The 24562-nt window shown below is 44.1% G+C and overlaps 1 protein-coding gene across 5 annotated transcripts in view; it reads right to left on the bottom strand.

Annotated features, from left to right (window-relative positions):
* Positions 1-24562, bottom strand: part of dph6 (diphthamine biosynthesis 6) — a 355827-nt gene that overhangs the window by 20653 nt on the left and 310612 nt on the right. For all 5 annotated transcript variants that reach the window (XM_038785975.1, XM_038785958.1, XM_038785967.1 and 2 more), the window contains exon 14: positions 21287-21674. In XM_038785975.1, the coding sequence (XP_038641903.1) occupies positions 21287-21674 (388 nt within the window). The remainder of the gene's footprint in view (positions 1-21286; positions 21675-24562) is intronic.

The following is a 24562-nucleotide window of genomic DNA, read 5'->3' as shown; positions in this document are numbered from 1 at the left end:
GAATTCCATGATATACTTTGGTGTTCTCTAAACCTTGGCCCATAACAACTTGGGGGCTTGTCCGGGGTAAAAGTCTATCTTTCGTGATTGGGTTGGCTTAGTGAACTTAAAGACAGTGAGGGGTGAGCATATTTGTGTTTGTTTTTCAGGTGTGGTATTCCAGTTTAAGTAGGGAATGTGTTGTGGAAAATGGCTCTTTCAGAGGCTCAGAAGTTTGTGGGGGTGGAGAAGGTCACACGCAGTACCTTACGAACAGAGACTAAAGAAAAAGGCTTTTAGATTTGGCAAAAATATTGCAATTAACATTACCTGACAACATACGAAAAGAAGAGGTGATTGCGGCGGTAGCTGAGCATTTAAAATTGCTTGAGACACAGTCAGACTCATTGGAAATGGCAAAAAATCAGTTACAGATCAAACAACTTGAACATGAAAAAGAATTAAAGCAGCTTGATTGCAAAATGAGGGAAAAAGAAAGAATAGCCCGAGCAGAACAAAAAGAGAGAGAAAGAGAGATACAGATCAGGGAAAAAGAAAAAGAGAGAGAGAAAGAGAGAGAGATAGAGAGGAAAAAGAAAAGGAGACAGAAGAAAGGGAAAAAGAGAGAGATTTTGAACTTCAGAAAATGGCCATGAAACATGACAGTCAGTTAAAATTGGCGGATGTAAAGAGAAACGTACAGTTTGAAGATACTGATGAGAATAGTAAGAAAAAGCGGCCCAGTTGAAGGCTTGGTGGGGATCTATTTAAATATGTCCAAGCATTGCCAAGGTTTGATGAGAAGGTAGATAAATAAATTAAATAGCCACAGGACATGTGGGTATTACTGATTCAAACAAAGTTGGTATGTAGAGTCAGCGAAGTGTTTGCATCACTATCAATGGAGGTATCTGGGACGTATGAGGAGGTGAGAAAAATCTATCTCAGGTGCATATGAACTAGTGCCTGAAGCCTACAGACAAGGTTTAGAAATTTAAGGAAAGAACTAGGTCAAACGTACTCAAATGGAGTTTGAAAGGATCAAACAGAGTAATTTTGATAGGTGGCTAAGAGGTTTGAAAATAAACAAAATGTATGAAGCTCTAAGAGAAATTATACTTTTGGAGGAGTTTAAAAATTCAATTCCTGATGTAGTGAGAACTCATGTGGAAGAGCAGAAGGTTAAAATTGCGAGATTAGCAGCAGAAATGGCAGATGGTTATGAATTAGTTCATAAATCAAAGTTTGCTTTCTGACATCAGTTTCAGCCGGTGAGGGATAGAAACTGGGGAAAAGAGAAATAGTGGTAAAAACAGTAAAGGGGATCTGATGGGAGATAATAAGGAGAGTGTACCTAGGATTAAAAAAGAAATCCAGGACGGTGGAAGAGAAATGACAAGTTTCAAATGTTTTCACTGCAATAAACTAGGCCATGTAAAGTCACAGTGTTGGTGGTTGAAGAAAAGCAATGGGAAGGCTGATGTGGTAAAACAGAATAAGACAGTGGGGTTTGTTAAAGTTGTAAAGGAAAGGCCAAGCAAAGCGAAGGAGGTGCAAAGTATTGTACAGCTTGATCAAGTGGTGATTGATAAGAAGGTGCCATATCTCTTCAAATAATTTACGTGTGTGGGTAAAGTTTACTCATGTGTACCAGGAGTAATAGGTAAAGAAGTCACAATTTTAAGAGATGCGGGAGCTAGTCAATCTTTGATGGTAAGGGATGAGGAGTTTTGTAGTTTGGGAGGAATATTGGCAGAAAAGGTGGTAATATGTGGAATTCAGGGTGAGAAGAGTCGTGTTCCATTATATAAGATAAGGTTGGAAAGTCCAGTGAAGATTGGTGAAGTGGTAGTAGGAGTAATAGAGAAACTATCTTGTCCAGGAATACAGTTTATCTTGGGTAATGATATAGCTGGATCGCAGGTATGAGTGATGCCTACCGTAGTTGATAGGCCAGTGGAAAATCAGATAACTGAAGTGTTGAAGGACAAATATCCTGGGAGTTTTCCAGATTGTGTAGTAACAAGGTCGCAAAGTTACAGGTTAAGACAAGAGGAGAAATCAAAGAGTGACGATAAAGTTGAAGTTCAATTATCAGAAATGATTTTTGATCAGATGGTTGGAAAAGAACAAGAACAGGTGGAAGATGAGGCGGATTCCAGTACCATTCCAGTACCCATATTACAGTTAAAAAGGTTGTGGAGGAGTTACTTAAATTCTTTACTAGATATGGACTACCCACAGAAATACGATTGGATCAAGGATCAAATTTTACCTCAAGGTTATTCAAAGAAGTTATGGATGGCATAGGAATAAAACAATTTAAATCAACTGCGTACCATCCAGGATCGCAGGGAGCATTAGAAAGGTGGCATCAGACACTAAAGGCAATGTTGAGGGCTTATTGTCAAGATTATCCAGAGGATTGTGATAAAGGAATTCCATTTGTACAGTTTGCAATCAAGGATGCACCTAATGAGTCAACTAAATTCAGTCCTTTTAAACTAATTTTTGATCATGAAGTAAGAGGGCCACTTAAATTGATTAAGGAGTAATTGGTGAGTGAGCAGTCTGAAATGACGTTGTTGGATTACGAGTCAAATTTTTGGGAATGATTAAATGATTAAAGAGCAGGTGAATTGGCTAGACAACATTTAAAAGTTGCACATGTGACGAAATGGGTAGCGGACAAGAAAGCAAAAGTTCGTAGTTTTGCAAGTGGAGGTAAAGTTTTCGTATTGTTATCAGTGGTAAGTGAACCTTTAAAAGCAAGGTTGTGTGGACCTTATCAGATTGAAAGGAAATTAAGTGAGGTGAATTATGTGGTAAGAATGCCAGATAGAAGGAAAACTCACCGAGTGTGTCACATGAATATGCTTAAAAGGTACTTTGAAAGGGAAGGAGAGTAAAAGGAGAAGGTTTTAGTGATACTAACTCAAAAGTGAAGAACCAAATCCAGAAGACTTTGAATTTGACATTCCTCAAATTAAATTGGATAACGAGGATGTTCTTAAAAATTGGGATAAATTGTTGTTATCTTCCAGAGGAAAAACAAACTGACCTGAAAGAGTTATTAGTATTACATGGGCACATTTGTGCAGCTAAGTTGGGAAGTACTAAATGGCTGTATATGATATAGATGTGGGAAATGCTGTTCCAATTAAACAACATCCAAATAGACTTAACCCTTTAAAATTGGCACAGGTTAACAAATAAATTGAAAGTATGCTTTAAAATGGCATAATTGATGTGGGTTGCAGCCAATGGAGCGTACCCATAGTGATGGTACCGAAGCCAGACGGTACCCAACAATTGTGGGTGGACTATAGAAAGGTTAATGCAGTCACAAGGACAGACTCTAATCCTATCCCACACTTGGAGAACTGCATTGAGAAGGTGGGGCAATCAGCTTTTATTTCCAAACTGGATAATATTGAAGATTACAGGCAAGTACCTTTATCCGAAAGGGCAAAGGAGATTTCAGCTTTTGTGACTCCAGATGGCATATACCAATTCAAAGGTATGCCATTTGGCATGAAAAACGCCCCAGCCACATTTCAACAGTTAACTAACAAAATTGTTTCTGGATTACCCAATTGTGCGGTATACATAGACGATTTGGTGATTTTTGGTCAGACATGGAAAGAACATTTGAAGCATCTGATGGAGTTAATCGATCTACTTCACGAGGCGGGTTTGGTGGTAAACCGAGCCCAAAGTGAATTTGGAAAAGCCCAAGTCACTTTCCTTGGCCATACCATTGGACAGGGTGGAATGGTCCCAGGTGATGTGAAAACAAAAGTTATTGGGGAGTTTCCAATACCCTCGACACAAAGGGAAATAATGTGATCTCTTGGCATGAGTGGATTTTATCAAAACTTTGCGCCGTATTTTAGCAGTGTGGTTGCTCCACTGACGTAGCAAATTTCAGTGGATGGTGGAGGTTAAACAGGCATTTGATGGCCTGAAGGCTGTGGTAACCACTGCTCCTGTGTTGGCCACCCCAAATTACACAAAACCATTCAAAGTGGCTGTTGATGCAAGTGATGTATGCGTAGGTGTGGAGCTCTCACAAGAAGACGACGAAGGAATAGAGTGGCCTATTGGTTATTTTTCAAAGAAATTGAATAATCATAGAGGAAGTATTCAATGATTGAGAAGGAGAATTTGAGGCTGGTGCTGGCTTTGCAACATTTTCACATTTATATGACCAGCAATTTGTCTGAAACAATTATATATACTGATCATAATCCATTGTCGTTTATGGAGCGATTCCGGAATAACAATGCCAGACTGTTTCAATGGAGTTTATTGCTACAGCCATTTTATTTAAAAATTATACATATGACAGGATGAGAAAACGTGATAGCCGATGCTTTGTCACAAATGTGATGAAGAGAAGTAGGTTCGATGGTGGAAGAAGAAGAAATAAAATGAACTGTATTATTATTAATGATTGTTTTGTTTTTGTTTAAAAAGAGTATATTTGTCAATTTTTCTTAAAGGAAGGTGAAAAATGAAACCATCTTCAAGTTGATGGTTTATTTTTTTTTCTTGGGAGGAGGAGTCATGGGAATGTCACTTTAAGAACTGTTTGTCTTCTCAAATGGCTGCAGTGATGTCATTGTGTGGGCGGTGGCTCTGGTTTTCACTTTTGTTTTGAGCTGGAAACTGTTTGTTGCTCTGAGTTTTACTTTTGGTTTAGACAATTGGAAGCTGTATTCAGACTACAAGGATCTTGGAGTCTCTCTCGCTGCATGTTAAAAAGGTGTCTCCAGATCACTTGATAACTTCAAAATAATAACTGTCTGGAAGGAATTCAAAACTACAGTTTTGTGGTAGAAGGGATTGTCAGATTTATGGATTTTGTTACTTGAGTACTGTAGCTGTGTGGGGAATTTATGTTTGTAGTTGATAAAATGCTTACTGTGTGTGTTTATAAAATGTTAACTGACTTTGTAGAATAAACTTTGTTTTTGATTTAAAATCCTCAAGGCCTTGTTGAATAACACCTGAAAGGTAGGCACTTATGCTCCTCTTAACCAAAATCTATAAATAGTTGTTGGTCAGATGAACTCCATGATATACTTTAGTGTTCTCTAAACCCTGGCCCATTACATCACACAATGATCAAAATAACAAGGTCTTTAATAATACATTAACAAAGATGTCTGGGCATTTGATGTAAGTGAAAATGGGTTAAAATCAGAGTTGCAATCTTAACTGAAATTTGACTATATAGAACTTAAAACTAGTTTGCTTCAGCCTAGGGTATGGAATTAGTTTTGAAGGCGACAGACTAATTAGACTGATCCATCAATAATTCTAAATGAGCTGCGCCATATTATTAAGTGGACATTTGACAGTGGTAGGTGATACCTCAGGTAGATGAATTATATAATGCATCATACCGCACCATGGTAAAGTCATAAAAATTACTGAAGGAACATCTGTAAACTACCTTCCTTTAGTGGAGGCAGCAGATATCATAGAATACCTACAGTGCAGAAGGCGGTCATTCAGCCCATCGGGTCTGCAGTGACCCTCTGAAAGAGCACTTTACCCATGCCGACTTCTCTGCTCCATCCCTGTAGCCTCACCTAACCTTTGGCTACTAAGGGGCAATTTAGCATGGCCAATCCACCTAACCTGCACATCTTTGGACTGTGGGAGGAAACCAGGGATCCTGGAGGAAACACACGCAGACACTGGGAGATTCCACGCAGACAGTGACCCAGGGTCAGTTCAATAGAAAAATCATAGTGTGAATTTAGGGAGAATGGCTGATGGAGCTTGTTGAATAAAGCCTGTCTTTAACATACTATTTAAAAAAAACAAATGAAAACTGGAAATAAAAATGCTGGATACACACAGCAGTTCTGTTTGCATTTACGAAGTGAAACTGCTTTTTAAAAATCTGCTAATAGAGCTGTTGTATATTTTGAGCATTGTTGGTTCTTATTTCAAACCTTGGGAAAACCCATGAGATTCATTTTCGCAAAAGCAAAATAAATGAAGCAGCTCAGCTACTAAGTCCTAATATCGACTGAGTCTGAATGCAGCTTCCTTGGGAGTTTTTTTCAACAGGTGCTTTTGAATATCATGATCGAATTGATTGCTCCCCTTGCCCACAGATTATCATTGCAGAATCACAAAGCAGATTCTTTTGAAAAATAAATGGCATTGTACCAATGATTTTCTAAAATACTTTAGACAATATGGTGTATCCCGTCTCTCATTTACCAAATCCCTTCACACTGAAGTTTAGACCCTGTGAATAAATTTTACATTCGATTTTTAAAACAAACTGTCGTAACCCATAGTTCTCAGTCGCATTTTGTACAACATTGTACATTTTAACAGAATTTTATCATACTTGTCAGATGGCAAGGATTGGCAATGATAACTGTTTTAATCAGAATTTTAACAAAGTTGCAACTATATTCACTACAAGAGTGGGCCAATATTTTTGAGTGATTTTATTGCCAATATTGTGAAGTGATTGCACAAGAATATGCAGTGTTCAAGTTCTGTCAGTTATCTTGCTGGCTGACAAACTAAGAACAATAATAACAGAAATTCACTACATTTCTGCATTACTGCTTTATTCTTTTATGTGACTGTTCTGCCCATGAGCATACGTCGAATTATATCCAATCTGCTGCACAGAAACTGGCTCATTGCCTCAATTTCTCTATGCTGGGGTTCATATTCCACACATGCTTCCTCAAACTCTAATCCTCCTTCCATCTGTCCATATCACACAACCTAGAAAAATTAGAAGTAATTATATAAATCGCAACAATTTACATTCATATAGAGCCTTTATTGTAGTAAAACATCTCAAGGCAGTTAAAGTTAAATGGTAAGTGGATTAATTGAATAAGTTGATACTCGAGTCATAGATATTTACAGCATGAAAACAGGCCCTTCGGCCCACCCTGACCATGCTGCCCAGTTTTTACCACTTAGGTAGTCCCAATAGCCTGCATTATGCCCATATGTCTCTGTACCCATCTTTCCCATATAACTGTCTAAATGCTTTTCAAAAGACAAAATTGTACCCGCCACTACTACTGCCTCTGGCAGCTCATTCCAGGCACTCACCATCCTCTGTGTGAAAAAACTGCCCCTCTGGGCCCTTTTGTATCTCTCCCCTCTCACCTTAAACCTATATCATCTCGTTTTAGATTCCCCTACCTTTGGAAACAGTGTTGACTATCTAGCTTGGGCCAGATTCGCTGAGACTTCGCGGCAAAAGCGGGATCGGCACGGGGGCGGAGAATGGGCCTCAAATCCAAGATCGGATCCGATGGCACTCTCGCGATTCTCCAGTCCCTGTTTTTTCGTGGGCGTGGAGACATAGCCCCATTATTGGAGAATCCCACCCCTTATCTATGCCACTCATTATTTTATAGACCTCTATAAGACCACCCCTAAGCCTCCTACGCTCCAGGGAAAAAAGTCCCAGTCTATCCAGCCTCTCCTTATAACTCAAACTATCAAGTCCCGGTAGCATCCTAGTAAATCTTTTCTGCATGCTTTCTAGTTTAACAATATCCTTTCTATAATAGGCTGACCAGAACTGTACACAGTATTCCAAGTATGGCGTTATTAATGTCTTGTACAACTTCAGCAAGACTTCCCAACTCCAGTTTTCAATATTCTGACCATTGAAACCAAGCATGCCGAATGCCTTCTTCACCACCCTGTCCACCTGGGACTCCACTTTCAAGGAGCTATAAACCTGTGCTCCTAGATCTCTATGTTCTATAATTCTCCCCAATACCTTACCATTAACTGAGTAGGTCCTGCCCCGATTCGATCAACTAAAATGCATCACGTCACATTTATCTAAATTAAACTCCATCTGCCATTGATTGGCCCCTGTCCCAATTGATCAAGATCCCATTGCAATCCTAGATAACCTCCTTCACTGTCCACCATGCCATCAATCTTGATGTCACCTGCAAACTTACTAACCATGCCTCGTAAATTTTCATCCGAATCATTAATATAAATAACAAATAACAGTGATCCCTGAGGCACACCGCTGGTCACAGGCCTCCAGTTTGAAAAACAATCCTCAATAACCACCCTTTGTCTTCTGTCGTCAAGCCAATTTTGATCAAATTGACTACCTCACCCTGGATCCCAAGAGATTTAACATTATGCAACAACCTACTATACATTACCTTGTCAAAGGCCTTCCTGAAGTCCAAGTACACAAACTCGACTGCACTTACCTCATCTACCTTCTTGGTTACCTCTTCAAAAACCTCAATCAAATTTGTGAGACCTCGGGCTGGATTCTCCGATCCCCAGCGCCGAAATCGCGTTTGGCGACGGGGCAGAGAATCCCCGATGACACCGAAATCGGGGGCAGCGCGCTTTCGCGATGCTCCGCCCACTGGGAATACACTACGCGTTGTAACCATGCTGATCTGCAGGTAGGGGGACATTATTTGGGGCTGGGGCACTGTGGTGGGGCGGTCCGGGGCGCGCGGGTCGGCCGAAAGGCGGGGGGGGGGAGACTATTTTGCGGGCTGGGTCCGCGGGCTGTGTCCGTCATGAAACACGGCGTGCCTTATGCAGTCTGCCGCCGTGCGCATGCGCGACCACCGTCCCGGCAATTCTCTGGTGCATGTCAGCAGCTAGAGCTGGGAGCTTTACGCTGCCTGGCTGCTAGCCTCCCCCACGGAGCAGGGAATTGGTGGCTGTTTTGCACCGGTTTCCTGGCGTAAAATGCCACCGTTTTCACGCTGGTGTGGGAACATAGTTTCCAAATTGGAGAATCCAGCCCATGATTTTCCACTCACAAAGCCATGCTGACTGACCCTAATCAGCCCTTGCCTCCCTAAATGCCTGTCGATCCTGTCTCTCAGAATACCTTCTAACAACTTACCCACCACAGATGTAAGGCTCACTGGTCTGTAAACAAAGACACAACATTCGCTACCTCCAATCTTCAGGAACCTCACCTGTGGCTGTTGACGATTCAAGTATCTCTGCTAGGGGACACACAATTTCCTCCCTAGGAAACAACGTACCGGGACACATTTCATCAGGTCCCAGGGATTTGTCTACCGTGATGCTCTTTAATGCCTCCAGCACTTTCTTCTCTGTAATATGTACACTCAAGACATCACTATTTATTTCCCCAAGTTCCCCAACATCCATGCCTTTCTCAACAGTAAACAATGAGAAATATTCATTTAGGATCTCACCCATCTCTTGTGGATCCACACATAGAAGACCTTGTGGACCCTGCAGAGGCCTTACACTCTCCCTCGTTACTCTTTTGCCCTTTATGTATTTGTAGACACTCTTTGGATTCTCCTTTGCCTTATCTGTCAAAGTAATCTCATGTCCCCTTTTTGCCTTCCTGATTTCTCTCTTAACTCGACTCCAACAATCTGTATACTCTTCGCTGCCTATTATTTGTCATATGTCTTCTTCTTTTTGACCAGGGCCTCAATGTCTCGAGTCATCCAGGGTTCCCTACTTCTACCAGCCTTACCCTTCACTCTAAAAGGAATGTGCTTACCCTGAACCCTGGTTAACACACTTTTGAAAATCTCCCACTTACCAGCCGTTCCTTTGCCTGCCAATAGACTTACAAAATAAACTTCTGAAAGTTCCTATCTAATACCATCAAAATTGGTCTTGCCCCAATTTAAAATTTTTACTTTCGGGCCAGACCTATCATTCTCCATAGAGCTATCTTAAAACTAATGGAATTATGGTCACTGGTCCCAAATTGATCCCTCACTAACACTTCTGTCACCTGCCCTTCCTTGCGCTGGATTCTCCAAAAATGGGGCTATGGCCCCACGCCGGCGTAAAAACGCTGCCGTTTCACGCCAGACTTTCCTTTAAAAAATTAAGAGCTATTCACCTATCTGCAGGAAAAGGTTCTGGCAGGGTCCCAGAATGCTTATCGCAGCTTTGGCTGCGGATACACCCCCCGCACTTCTGGTTCTGAGTCCGCGCATGCGCACGGCGGCGGCCTCCAGTGGCTGCGCCAAACGCGATGGCGGACTCAGCTGGCAGACCTGGTCCAACAAACAAGGTCCCAACGATCTGTCCCGCGCCGCTCCATCTAATCCGCCCGATCACCAACCCGGCCGCCCATAAGGCCCCTCCCCTCGGTACTTGAACACCCGCCCCCCCACCAGGCGTGCCGTGGACTGAGTCGCAGCCACCGCGCGAGAGTCCCGACTGGCCAGGCATGGTTAGAACCACACCATCAGGAATTCGGCCGGTCGGGACCGGAGCATCACTGGGATGGTCTCAGGCAATGCCCCCGAGCCGCGCCGCATAAATCGGAGGACCAGAGAATCGCGGGAGCGGTGCCGAGCCCGATTCGGGTGTAAAAGTGGATTCTCCGCCCCCATGCCAAATGTGATTTTGGTGCGGGGCTGCTGAGAATCTGGCCCCTTATTTCCCAAGAGAATGTCAAGTTTTGCCCCCTCTCTAGTTGGGCCATCCACATAATGAATAAGAAATTCCTCCTGAATACACTCAAAGAATTTCTCTCCATCAGAGCCCCAAATGCTATGGCTGTCCCAGTCAATGTTGGGAAAGTTACTATTACCACGCTATTTTTCTTGCAGCTATATGTAATCTCCCTACATATTTGCTCCTCAATTTCCCACTGACTATTTGGGGCCTGCAGTACAATCCTATCAAAGTGATCTCTCACTTCTTATTTTTCAGTTCTACCCATATAGACTCAGCGTGAACCCTCGGACATAGCCCCTCTCAGTACTGCCGTGATAGTCTCTCTAATCAAAAACGCAACTTCTCCTCCTCTCTTACCACCTATTCTATCTTTCCTATTGCGTTTGAACCCTGGAACATTGAGTTGCCAGTCCTGCCCCTCCCTTAGCCATCTTTCAGTAATAGGTATAATATCCAGTCCCATATGCCCATCCATGCTCTGAGTTCATCAGCCTTGCCCGTCAGACCTCTTGCATTGAAATAAATGCAGTTTAATCTAGACTTCCCTTGCTCTCTGCCCTGCTTTCTCAAACCACCTGTGCGGTCATGCTTTGTGCACTCTCCGCATGTTTTATTTCTCTTTGCCTTACTGGACCAATTCACTGAGTTTTTCCATAGTCTCTGTACTGTGGCCCTTTTTGATTGTTGACTTTTCTCTGCCTTTCACTTTTCTCCTTACTGCCTTTTGTTTCTGTCCCCACTTTAATTCCCTCTGACTTCCTGCAGCAGTTGACATCCCCCGGCCACATTAGTTTAAACCCTTCCCAACAGTACTAGCAAATATCCCCCCAAGGAAATTGGTTCCAGTCCTGCCCAGTGCAGATTGTCCAATCTATACTGGTCCCACCTCCCCCTGAATCGGTTCCAATATCACGGGAATTTGAAGCACACCCTCTTGCGCCATCTCTCAAGCCTCTCCTCTTATCAAAGACCAAAGAATAAAGAAAATTACAGCACAGGAACAGGCCCTTTGGCCCTCCCAGCCGATCCAGATCCTTTATCTAAACCTGTCCCCTATTTTGCAAGGATCTACTCCCCTCTGTTACCCGCCCGTTCATATATCTGTCTAGATACATCGTAAATGATGCTATCGTGCCCGCCTCTACCACCTCCGCTGGCAAAGCATTCCAGGCACCCACCACCCTCTGCATAAAAAACTTCCCACGCACATCTCCCTTAAACCTCCCCCCTCTAACCTTAAAATCGTGACCCGTTGTAATTGACACCCCCACTCTTGGAAAAAGCTTGTTGCTATCCACCCTGTCCATACCTCTCATAATTTTGTAGACCTCAATCAGGTCCCCCCTCAACCTCCCTCTTTCCAATGAAAACAATCCTAATCTACTCAACCTTTCTTCATAGCTAGCACCCTCAATACCAGGCAACATCCTGGTGAACCTCCTCTGCACCCTCTCTAAAGCATCCACATCCTTCTGGTAATGTGGCGACCAGAACTGCACGCAGTATTCCAAATGTGGCCTAACCAAAGTCATATACATTATCTGTCCTGACACTCCTACTCTGACTAGCACCTGGCACTGGTAGCAATCCTGAGATTACTATCTTTGAGGTCCTACTTTTTAGTCCAACACATTCAGCTTGTAGGACCTCATCTTGTTTTTTACCTATATCGTTGGTGCCAATATGCTCTAGAGCCATCCAATAGCAGCTGGCTGTTCACCGTCCCCCTTCAGAATGTCCTGCAGCCGCTCCGGGACATCTTTGACCATTGCACGAGGGAGGCAACATACCATCCTGGAGTCTTGTTTGCGTCCGCAGAAATGCCTGTTTATTCCCATTACCATTGAGTCCCCTATCACTATACGTCTGATGTTGAAATGCAGGCACTGAACTGGGGTGGGCACAGTAAGAAGTCTGACAACACCAGGTTAAAGTCCAACAGGTTTGTTTCGAATCACTAGCTTTCGGAGCGCAGCTCCTTCACTCACCTAATGAAGGAGCTGCACTCTGAAATCTAGTGATTCCAAACAAACTTGTTGGACTTTAACCTGATGTTGTAGACTTCTTACTGTGCCCACCATAACTCATTTTCCTGCTCTCCTGCACAGAAAAGCCAGCCACGATGCCATGAACCTGGCTGCTGCCGCCTTCCCCTGGCGAGCCATCTCCCCCAACAGTATCCAAAACGGTATATCTGTTTTGGAGGGAGATGACCGCAGGGGACCCCTGCACTGCCTTTCTATTCTTCCTCTGTATGGTGGTCACCTATTTCCTATCTCCCTCAGTAATTTTTAACTACGAGTGACCAACTCACTGAACGTGCTATCTATCCACGACTTCCTTAGCATCATGGATTCTCCAAAGTGAATCAATCTGCAGCTCTAGAGCCGTCTAACAGAAGCTGCAGTTGGACACACTTCTTGCATGTGAAGCAGCCAGGGACACCGAAAGGGTCCCTCAATTCCCACAGCGCACAAGAGGAACATGACACGGGTCTGTGATCTCCTGCCATGATTTAACCCTGAAGTTAACTTACTGAATTATAATGCAGCAGTTTATTAAGTATGATTGAGAGCACTGTGGACAGGGGAAACCAAATTGAAGTCAGTGGTAAAATAAAGAGATCTGGGTGTTATCAGGCAGGCACAGCTGAAGCAAAGAGGGTTATAGAGTGCAGTCACAGGGATTACGAAACAAAAATGTGCAATTTTGTTCAAGAATCTGGGTAGGCCACTGCTGAAATAATGGGCGGGATTCTCTCAGCTCAAGCCGGGCTGGAGAATCTATGGGCCGGGCACGAATTGCTCGATGCTGCCCCGGCACCAGTCCGCTGATTCTCTGAAGAGCAGAGGATAGGCGCCATTGGCGCCGGTTGGGAGCCGCTCTACACGGCCCCCCGGCGATTCTCTGCCCAGGATGGGCCGAGCGGTCGCAAAGAAAATCCGAATCCCGCATGCGCCGTCCATGTGTGGTCTTACCGGGCGGATCCTCGGCGTGCATGCATCCGGGGCGGCCTGGTTGGAGGGGAACGGTGTCCGACCCCAGTGGGGGCCTCCGCTGAAGCCTGGCCTGCGATCGGGGCCTACTGATCGGCGTGCCGGCCTCTCGGGCTCGGGCCCTCTTTTGCTCCGCGCCAGCCCAGTAGCCCTATTCCATGTTGCGTCGGGGCCGGCGCGGAGAAGGGAGCCAATGCACATGCGCACATTGGTACCGGTCGCACTGCGCCTGCGCGCATTGTCACCAGTCGCAGTGTGCATGCGCAGACCCGCGCCGCCCATTTGATGCCGGCATCAGCAGCTGGAGCGGCGTGGGTTGATTCAGTGCCGCGCTGGTCTCCTGTAGGGATCAGAATCGCTGCTCCTGAGGGCATGTTGACGCCGTTGTGAAACGTGATGGCATTTACGACGGCGTCAACACTTAGCCGATGGATCAGAGAATTCCGTCCAATGTGTACAGTTTCTTCCCAACTTCACAAGAGGAACATGTCATGGGTCTGGGATCTCCTGCCATGACTTAACCCTGAAGTTAACTTACTGAATTATAACGCAGCAGTGTATTTAGTATGATTGAGAGCACTGTGGACAGGGGAAATCGGTAAAAGACACAAAAAGCATTTTGATATAATGTGGAATCACGTGTCTAGCGAGAACAAGGAACTCAAATAAAGAAATAGCACTGGAGGAATTAATGGGACTAAGTGGTGACAAATCTCCTGGATCTAGTGACCTGCATCTTGGGGTTTTACCAGAATGTAGCTGCAGAAATGGTGTACTGGTTTTGCTCTTCCGGAATTCTTTAGATTCTGCAACGGTTCTCAAGCATTTGAAGGTAGTAAACATAACCCCGCTATTCAATAAAAGAAAAATAGAGAAAATGAGGAACTATAGGCCAGTTAGCCCAACATCAGTGGAAAGCAAAATGCAACAATGTATGATTACGGGTGTGTAGTGAGGCAAAAGTCAACAAAGTCAGCTAAGTCAACAGTTAACATGGATTTATGAAAGGAAAATTGGGTAATATTTTTGTTAGTTTTTTGAGGATTAACTAGTAAGATGGATAAGAGGGAAGCAGTGTACGCAATGGTTTTGGATATTCAAACAGCATTTGATAAGGTGCCACACCATATCAAATTGTCACCTTATTGCCATGGGGTTGGAGATAATTTATTGGATGGATTGAGAATTTGTTAGTGGAGAAAAACCATGAACTTGTCCAGGTTAACATACGAATGAGCAGGTTGGCAGGCTGTAACTAGCAGGGTATCGCAAGGATCAGTACTTGAGCCTCAGCCACTTTCAGTCTGTAATCGGGACTTAGAATAGAATTGACTGAGTGAAGTCTGCTGATGATGCAAAGTTTGGTGGAAAAGTAAGTAGTAAAGAGGACATAAAGAGGCTGCAGGTTGAGTGAATGAAGAACTTGGCAGACAGAATACAATGTGGCAAAGTGTGAAACTATCCACCGGTAGTAAAAACAAAAATAAATGTTTTTTTCAGTGGTGAGTTTGGAAAATGTTTGAATTCAGATGAAACTGTCCTTGCACATGAATTGCAGGAAGTTAATATGAAGGGATAACAAGTAATAAGGAAGGAAAATGGTATATTAGATTTTGTCGCAAAGGGGTTGGAGTACAAAAGTAAAGAATCTTTATTATAATTATACAGGCCATTGGAGAGGTAACACACGAGTAGTGTGTGCAGTTTTGGCCTTTTTACCTAAGAAGGGATACACTGATTGCTTCCGGTGGCGGCCATGGAGTGAGCGGTCACTTACAAGGCAGCTCTGGCTCCAAGGCGTCGGTTTGGGCATTTTATACTTGTTAGCGGGGTAGCTAGGTGTGCAGAAGGTGTTGAGGGAGAGGTTTTTCCCAAAATTGGCATGTCTATTGGTTACCAGACCCGGCAAAAAACAGTTAAAAGCCTGGCTAAGGAGTTGGAGGGGATCTGTGACGCAGCAACAATTGCAAAAATGGCGGAGGGGGAAGGGTTATCACCAGTGGGAAAGGCCCAGATGGAACAGTTGATGGCCTCCATCAAAGACAAATTTTGCCAGGAAAGGAAGGAGATGCATGGTGACTGGACAGCCATTGAAGGAGCAGTAGCACCTCTTGTGAGGATTGATGGACCATGTAGAGAAGTACCTTGAGGCACAAGGGGCAATGATATGAGAGGTGGAGAAGGTGCACGACCAGAATGATTGGATCATGTCCTTGGAGGTGGAGGTCGTGGGGGACTTATGCAAGCCATTGAGGGTGAAGATGGAGGAGCAGGAAAACAGGTCGAGGCGGCAGAAACGGCAGGTTGTGGGGCTGCCAGAGGGTGTGGAAGGAACGAGCGCCACAAAATATGTGTCAAGGATGCTGGCCAGGTTGGTGGATGAGGGGGTGCTGGATAAGACCCCAGAGGTGGACAGAGCCCACAGGTCTTTAAGGCAGATGCCGACAGTGGGGGAGCCACTACAGGCAGCAATTTTACAGTTGCACAAATTTGTTGAGAAGGAGAAGATTCTACGATGGGAGAGGGAGAAGTGTGACTGTGAATGGGAGGGGAATGGTGTCCAAGATATTGGTGCGGAGCTGGTGAAGGAGGCGTGCAGGATTCAACAGGGCCAAGGCGGTGCTGTATCGAAGGACGTTTCGGTTTGGGATGCTGTACCCGGCGAAACTGTGGCCTCTTTTGAATGCTAGGAGTACTATGGGAGTATTATTTTGAAACGCCAGAAGAGGCCAATGGTTTTATAAGGGACCATAAGCTGGGAGAGAAATGAGAGCTGGTGTGAGATGGAGGAGTTGTATCTGCAAAGGTTAGAGGTTATGGCTATTGCATGTTGCTGGAAGGGGGCGGGGGGGGGGAGAGTTTTCTTTGGGGAGCTATAAGTTTGTAAGTATGTAAGGGGGTAACCACCCCCCACACCCCCCTCCCGCTGTCTGTGGTGTTTTTCTTTTTGGAGGGGACAATTTGCGATTTTGGGTGTTTGTTTCTTTACGGGTAAGGGGTGTGTAAAGTGGGGTCCGCTGGGTGAGGTTGCTGGTTGAGGACTATTCAGGTGGGTAGGGAGCCGTTTGCACAGGTAAATAAGGAACTGGTGGGGTGGGGAAGGAGTGTAGGGGGGGCCTTTGAGCGGCAGCTGCCACGCTGGCAGGTAATACTGGTGAACAGAGGAGAGGTGAGGAGGAGGCCGTGAGAGGCGGAGGGGGAGATGGAAGTGAGGGAGGGGTGGGGGAGGATTGTGACATGGCAGAGTTGGAGACTGAGTTTGCTCATGGGCTGAGAGGAGGGCCATCTTGAAGGGGCTGGTTTAGCTCACTCGGCTAAATCGCTGGCTTTTTAAGCAGACCAAGCAGGCCAGCAGCACGGTTCGATTCCCGTACCAGCCTCCCCGGACAGGCGCCGGAATGTGGCGACTAGGGGCTTTTCACAGTAACTTCATTGAAGCCTACTCGTGACAATAAGCGATTTTCATTTCATTTTTCAATAGGTCTGATTTAGGGTGGCAGGGCCGGAGGGGGGAGGATGGCGGACAGTAGAGGGGACTGGAGACGCAAGCCTTCGGTAAGAATTGTAACATGGAACGTCCGCGGATTAAACAAGCTGATTAAGAGGTCTAGGGTATTTGCGCACCTGAGGAGTTTGAAGGCGGAGGTGATCTTTTTACAGGAGACATGCCTCCCGATGAAGGACCAGGTTATGTTGAGGAAGGAATGGGTGGGAGAAGTATTTCACTTGGGGGTTTGTCTCAAAGTCGCGAGGGTAGCCATTTTATTGAACAAAAGAACGGGGTTTGGGGGGCCCAAGGATGTAGGGGACCAGGTCCAAGGAGGTAGAGGACCCGGGGGGAAAGGTATGTGATAGTGAGTTGGGTGCTGGAAGGAATGCCAAAGGTGCTCGTTAATGTATATGCATCAAATTGGGATGGTGTGGGGTTTGTGAGGGGTTTATTGGGAGCGATTCCGGACCTAGACAGGCACCAGTTGATTATGAATGGAGTTTTAACTGCACGAAGGAACCGAGGGTGGACAGGTCCAGCCCCAGGTTAATGGAAAGGTGAGGATGGCAAAGGAGTTGGGAGGGTTTATGGAGCGTATGGGAATGGTTGATCTATGGAGGTTTAAGAACCCGAAGGGGGAATGGGGGGAGGGAGTACTCCATCTTCTCACACATGTATAAGGTGCACTTGAGAATGAAGTTCTTTGTGGTGAGCCAAGCGGTATTGTTGGGGGTGGTGGGAGCAGATTACGTGGGAAATGTGATATCCATGCGTTGCATTGTTTGGAGGTGAGGTACAGAACAGAGCAGGTGCAGAGGCCGGGATGAAGGCTGGATTCAGGTTTGTTGGTGGATAAGGGGTTTTGTGAAAAGGTGAGGTTGGGAATTATGTGAAGATTAACCAGAACGGAGAGGTGTCGGCGGCCACGTTCTGGGAGGCGTTGTAGGCAGTGGTCCAAGGAGAGATTATCTCGTTCATGGTGCACATGGAAAGGAGGAGGAAGGAGGGAGGACCATTGATGGCTGTTGGATGAGATAGTAGAGGTGGACAGGAAATACGCGGGAACCCCACTAAAGAGTTGTTGGCGGGAAGGAAGAGGTTGCAGGGGCAGTCGATAGGTTGACAACAGGAACCGTAATGGGGCAGCTACGGCCAGGGGGTGCAATATGAATATGGAGAGAAGGTGAGCCGTATGCTGGCCCACCAGCTGAGGCAAGCTGTGTACAGGGAAATTCTAAGGTTGCAAACAGAGAAGGGGGAGATAGTTCCAAAACTGGTGAGGATAAATGAGGTGTTCAGGGGGTACTATGAGAAGCTGTACAGGGCAGAGCCGGGTGGAGAGGAAGGGGATATGGAACGGTTTCTGGATGGGTTGGAGTTTCCAAGGTTGGAAGAGGAGAGAAGTCAGGCATTGGAGGAGCTGCTGGGGCTTAGGGAGGTGATTGACAGCATTAGGCAGATGAAGTCGGGGAAGGCTCCAGGGCCGGACAGCTTTCCAGCGGAGTTCACAAGGCATTTGCGGCAGAGTTGGCATTGCATTTGCTGAGGATGCTTAGTGAGGCATTGGAGAAATGGGAACTGCCAGAGACACTGACATAGGCACCAATCACGCTAATCCAAAAAAAGGGAAAGAATCTGTCGGAGTGTGGTTGTATTTCGTTGTTAAATACAGACGTGAAAGTGCTGGCTAAGTTGGTGGTGGGGAGGATGGAGGGATGCGTGCCAGGGGTGGTCGCTGAGCTTCAAATGGGGTTCGTAAAGGGTAGGCAGCTCTCCAGTAACATCAAGAGGCTGTTGAATGTGGTTATGACTCTGTCAGTGGGGTGGGTGCCGGAGGTATTTGTTTCTATGGATTCAGAGAAGACGTTTGATCGGGTGGGGTGGAGGTATTTATTTGAGGTCTTGTGTATGTTTGAGTTTGGCCCAAGTTTGTGGCCTAGGTGCGACTGTTATATGTAGCCCCGGTGGCAAGTGTACGTACAAACTGGATGAGTTCACAGGGTTTTGGGCTGCATAGAGGAACTGGACAGGGGTATCCACTGTCGCCGTTGTTGTTCGCGCTGGTGATTGAGCCATTCGTGATGGCCCTTTGTGAAGGGGCGCGCCGCACCAGAAAACTGGTGTGGCAGGGCGGAGAATCCCACCCCAGCTATCCGATTGAATGGGAGAGAAGCTTTGAAGGGCCAAATGGCCAGCTCTTACAACAATTTATGTTATGCTTTTGGTTTCGTCACATGATGGGAAACATTGGAAACTTGTAAAGAGTTCAGAGGAGGATCACTAGATTTGTACTGATAAGCGTAGACTTGATTAAGGGGCACCATTCACCTCAAACCAAGACGAGTGCTATGTTGTCCTTCTTATCCTCGAGAATAGTGGACTTGTGGAATGTCTCTGGGTGGACTGGGTACGTCTATGGTGATGCAGAAGTCAGCATATAGCTTTATGGGACAGGTTAGAAGAATCAGTGGGTCTTTTTACTCTAGTCATAATGGTACTAATTGTATGGCGCCATACTATTTTCGAAATTACCCGTTCCTCTTGTCAACATGTGGAATGAATAACAGGTGGAATTAGTTGCCAGTAAGTATGGCCAAGGATAGGATCCCGAAACTTATTTAAGAAACAGCTAGATGTTGTAAAGGGAAGATGGCTGGGTTGGTATTCCAGAAGGATGAAAGCAGAAGTGCCAAAGGGCCTTGTACATCTTGGCTGATTTTATGACTTCCATGTCAGTTCAACTGAAACTTGTTGCTCAGATGCATTTCAAATTTGAGACACGGGTAGTTGTAAAAGGTGCTTCCTTGAAACAAAGTGAGGCATTTGGTAAACCTCAATGCTCAACATGACATCCAACATACTTTCAAAGTTACAATAGCTCGTTGGTCAGAAATTGGTGAATGGGAAATCTCAAGACTGTTTTCTGAGTAACTGAGCAATTAAAGAGGTTGGGGATCATGATCCATTCACCGATCATCTTGAGGTCAACCAACGCAGCTTTGGTGAACCACATCCATTTTGTTCCTGGCTTCCTCTGTCACCCATCTTCTCCTCCAGGTTTAGCCATCAAACCTATGCAGTTCCCTGCTCTCCATTCCAACACGGTAAGTTGGCATTCCCCAGCTCTCACCATGGTCCCCTCATTGTCATGTTGGCCAAATCTTGATTATGACACCACCCCTCCCCCAGCCTGTACAGACCAAGCCAAGCTCCACCATCAATGCAATTTCTTGGTGCAATGCGACTTATCATCCCACCAAATAAGGCAACAAAACTCACCATGAGACTACATGTGCTCTGAGGAATGACCAAATCTCAGATTATGAACATGCCAAGTGAACTTTGTCAATGGAATTTCTATCCATATTATTGTGAAAACACTTGTTTATTGCTCACAGTTGAGTTTTCTATCTACTGTATAGTAAATTTACTTAAGTTAATATACTAATCACACAGATTCAAAGATCATAGAACCCTCCTTGGGCTGGAGTTTTCGGTGCAGGTGAACAGCAGGATTTCAATGTCGGCTCAGTGTCTGCTGATAGACTTTGTCTACCCAGAAAGCATGCCAAATCTCCACATTTTGCCTCAGCTCCATTCCCAGTACATCCACCAATGCCTGATACAGGACACATTTAAGGACATTGTCACATTCGTATTAATTGGTTGTATCTATGCCAGGTAAGGAACAGGAAGACCTAAGCCTCTTGTCTATATTTCCATCTCTTTATTCTATTTCTCGATTATGATGTAGAATCTGCATGGGTTGTGGTTTTGCTGATATACTTTTCTCTTTTTTTATTTCTGTCAGGACAATAAAAGTGTCTTAATTGATCAATGTCACTTGAACAGTTTGCTCTTATATGAACTCTTAACACAGAAAAACATCCTGAGACACCTCGTAAACGCAAATAAATAAATAAAAGTCAAATAAATGGACGTGACGTCAATGAAAGGGAGGGGATGTTATAAGCTGTGGCTTAATGCTTCATCAGAGAGGTGGGTTTAAAGCCAACTCTTAAAGAATGAGAAGGATTTGAGGAAGTAGAGAAGTTTAGGAAAGGAACTCCATAGTCTGGAATGTAGGCAGCTGAAGGTACAGCTCCCAATATTGGTGGGAAAGGAAGGATACACAAGGATAGAGAGTCAAATAAAAGGATAGTTTGAGAGGGATGGCGAGGACATGAGGATGACTGGGCCATAAGTTATGGCATTTACCTTTTGGGAATATCAATCCAAAAATGACAGTCAACCGTGGGATTCAAGCTCTTGTCTCAAAGTCAATGGTTCAACATTATCACATTATAGTTCTATATTTCCAACTAAACTATAACTTCTATCAACGAGACAGTCTTACCTCTTCGCACAAAGCTGGCATCTATGGTGTTTTCACAAAAGAAGGTTTTGAAGCACAAAGGAAGCTTGTTTACGTCTTGAGGGAGTCTATCCACTGCCTGCTGGAATACAACGGCTAATTCTTGCAGTATATCCTTTAGATCTAAAGAGTTCGCTGAGGGTGATAGAAGACTTACAGCCAATGAGATAGCAGCACTTGACAGCGAACTTGACACAACCACTTCACAGTCAATTACATAACATTGAAACTTCTTATTTATGATGAAGTATTTCCTCTCACTGGGATCATCAGTTAGGGCAATGACATGCCATTCCACTGCAGCGTCTTTTGGCAGGTGAGGGAACACGACTACTACCAGTAGGCCAGAAACAGCCTCCGCATCTTCATTCTGTGATTCATAATGAAAATATATTAGAAAAATAATTGCAAGCCACTTAAATTCGCAGGTTTGGAGCATCAGTGTGAATTTTTATGAGACACTTGAAATCTGCGAACTAGAAATCAAAACTGCTTCCAAGGTTGTTTACTTCTCAATCTGTACATGAGTAAACTGAGGACAAGTACCTGAGCAATGCATAACATGTGATTCACAATCTTGTCAGCAGTACCATGCTTATCCTCATCATTTTCATACAGCAAATAGTAAAAGATATTTCCTTCTTGCAGAATTCAAAGTTTAAAAATGCAACAAGACTCATGGCAGAAGTAGCGGCTATCTGTCGCAAGTAAAGCGACCGAACTTCATACATCAATTCTAATTTGGGGGGTTGATAGAAATTGGCTTTCTAGTTAGCGAGAGATGATATAGGTAAAAGGTTTAATTGAGAACTCATTAAGAGTAATTAACTAGATCATATTAACCATGAGAGTGAGGAAAGTCGAATAGCTGGGAACATTTTGCAAATTGCTTGGAACTTGCCAGAGACTGAAGGAACAGTGACGTCAGCTGGCTGAAAGGCCCCATTGTGTGGAAGAACGGGCAATTCCATTTCTATGGGAACAGGCAGTCTAGAGAGATACTTTCTTACCAAAAACTGTTTCCCCAATAATATGTAGATGCATTTGTGGATAAGTTGGAAAATTAGCAGGCGATGGTATGGGAAAATTTGTACCAATATATTTAAATACCTATCTCTCTTGAATTGATTGACAGACAGTTTGGCCGAATTGAGTGAATTATAAATTAGTTAAAGCCAAGCACAGCTGTAAAAAAGGCACGACCTTAAGATAATAATCTCCTTAAGCAACACTTGTCGGGATGGAAAAATCCATTCCGGAATCAATCTATCTCTTTCCGAAACCTATTTTCTTTGCTTGCTTTGCTAAATCGCCATCTTTCTTTTGTTTAAATCACTGTCATTTTATACTGTGTATTATGATTTGAAGAATTACCACGATTTGTAATTGAATGAAAATTCAACCACTGTATTCACTAAAGACAATCAATCTGACCTAATCTTGTATTGACAAATAAAGTTACCAGTGACACAAGCTGACAAATAAAGTTGAATTGAACTTTGACAAAAAGCACAGACTTGGCCTCTGTTACTTGGGAACTAAGAAGGGATAACGAATATCCAGGGTTCCAAATAGACAGAAATCCATCAGGGGTATAAAGATGGGACCGGGTTCACCTCCGAAGATAGCTGGAAGTTCATTTGTGAAATACTATTTGCACCCCTCCCAAGCATCATTAAAATGCAAACAAATGTATCAAGTGCAATCATCATGTTTAAATGTAAAAATTAAATTTAATTGAAACACCTCTTTCCATGAGAAACGAACGTAGGGGTTGCAATATTTCAATTGTATTCTCTGGGTTTATAATCCAAACATGAATCCCAGAATTGTAGTAGGAGAAACAAATAGCTGCCAATATTGAAGTTTTTCCAACCTCCTGTTGTTTTTGACCTCAATACATTCTGCAATTGGTTGATATTCAGGCAAACTGACGCAGCAGCAGAAATGGAGACAGAAATATCTCACATTTTGACTGTGGCAGACATTCCTGGATCAGACACAGCTATGACCAGACCAAATGTGGAGTTCCCATCACAATCTGATTAAATCCAATGTTGACTGATGTTTCTTCACTCTGTAACAACTTCAATTGTGCATGTTACACACGCAATTGCCCATATTGAGAATCCAGAGCAGATCCCCTGTGCTAAATATGGAATCTAATTTTTGGGGATTAAACAAAAAAAAATCACATTGAGCATGGTTCTGTCAGTAACAAGTGTATTTGATACTTCATCCAAGTGATTATTATCCACTTGCCATTATTTAGAGTGTGTCGGCATGTTATTCAACTGTGGAAGGTACTGAAACTGAGCCCGGTAATCTTGTCCCTCATTTGGTTATCACACTTCCAGAACTATAGCAATCGATGAGAGCGATTGAGGCTCAGGAACATCGGCAAGCTTTAACATTCCTAACTCAAGAAAGTAAAGGCAATTCTAACCCTCTACTGCTGCCCTGGCTGAGTTCCCCTACCTTCGCTTGAGCAGGGATCAAACATGAAACTTTATGATCCCTTTTAATACAAGAGCTTCTTTGTGCAATAAATTTAATCTTGTATCAATCATCGGGTCTACTGATAAGTACAAGGACTGAGTCAAAGTTAATTTACCAGTAGAACCGCTTTGGAAGTTGAACTTATGGATGTTAGTCCTGGGTTTGTTAACAGGAGGATGACACAATAAACATACTGATTGATGCACTGCCATACCTATGATGTAGTTTTCAATTAATGACAGCAAACTGAAGACATTTCTGCATTTTTCAAAGCATACAATCTAGATTAGCAGTACCAAACATACCCTCCACTGCCTCTGTTCTTCCAACTACAATGAGATCTTTCTCATCACTTTTAAGTAAAACAGTGGAGTTTATAATTGACCCACCTGCATCGCCATCAGGCACACAATCTCCTGAGTGACACATGAGAAAATAAACTTTAACCAATTTCGGAAAATAAAAACTGGGAGATTCCTCTGACTTCCAAGGTCAGTACCGGTCTCCTGACTCAAGGAGGGATATACTTGAATTGGAAGCAGTTCAGCGAAAGTTCACTCAGCTGAAAGATTAAGCAAGTTGGGCTGTACTCATCGGACTTTAGAAGAATGAGATGTGATCTTACTGAAGTGTATAAGAATCTGCGGGGAATTGACAGGGTGGATGTTGAGAGGATGTTTCCCCTCAAAGGGGAATCTAGAACTAGGGGACACAGTTTAAAATAAGGGACCTCCCATTTACAATATAGGTGAGGAGGAA

Source organism: Scyliorhinus canicula, chromosome 2 (assembly GCF_902713615.1).
Source record: "Scyliorhinus canicula chromosome 2, sScyCan1.1, whole genome shotgun sequence".
Taxonomy (NCBI): domain Eukaryota; kingdom Metazoa; phylum Chordata; class Chondrichthyes; order Carcharhiniformes; family Scyliorhinidae; genus Scyliorhinus; species Scyliorhinus canicula.
This window is presented reverse-complemented; position numbering and strand designations above follow the sequence as displayed.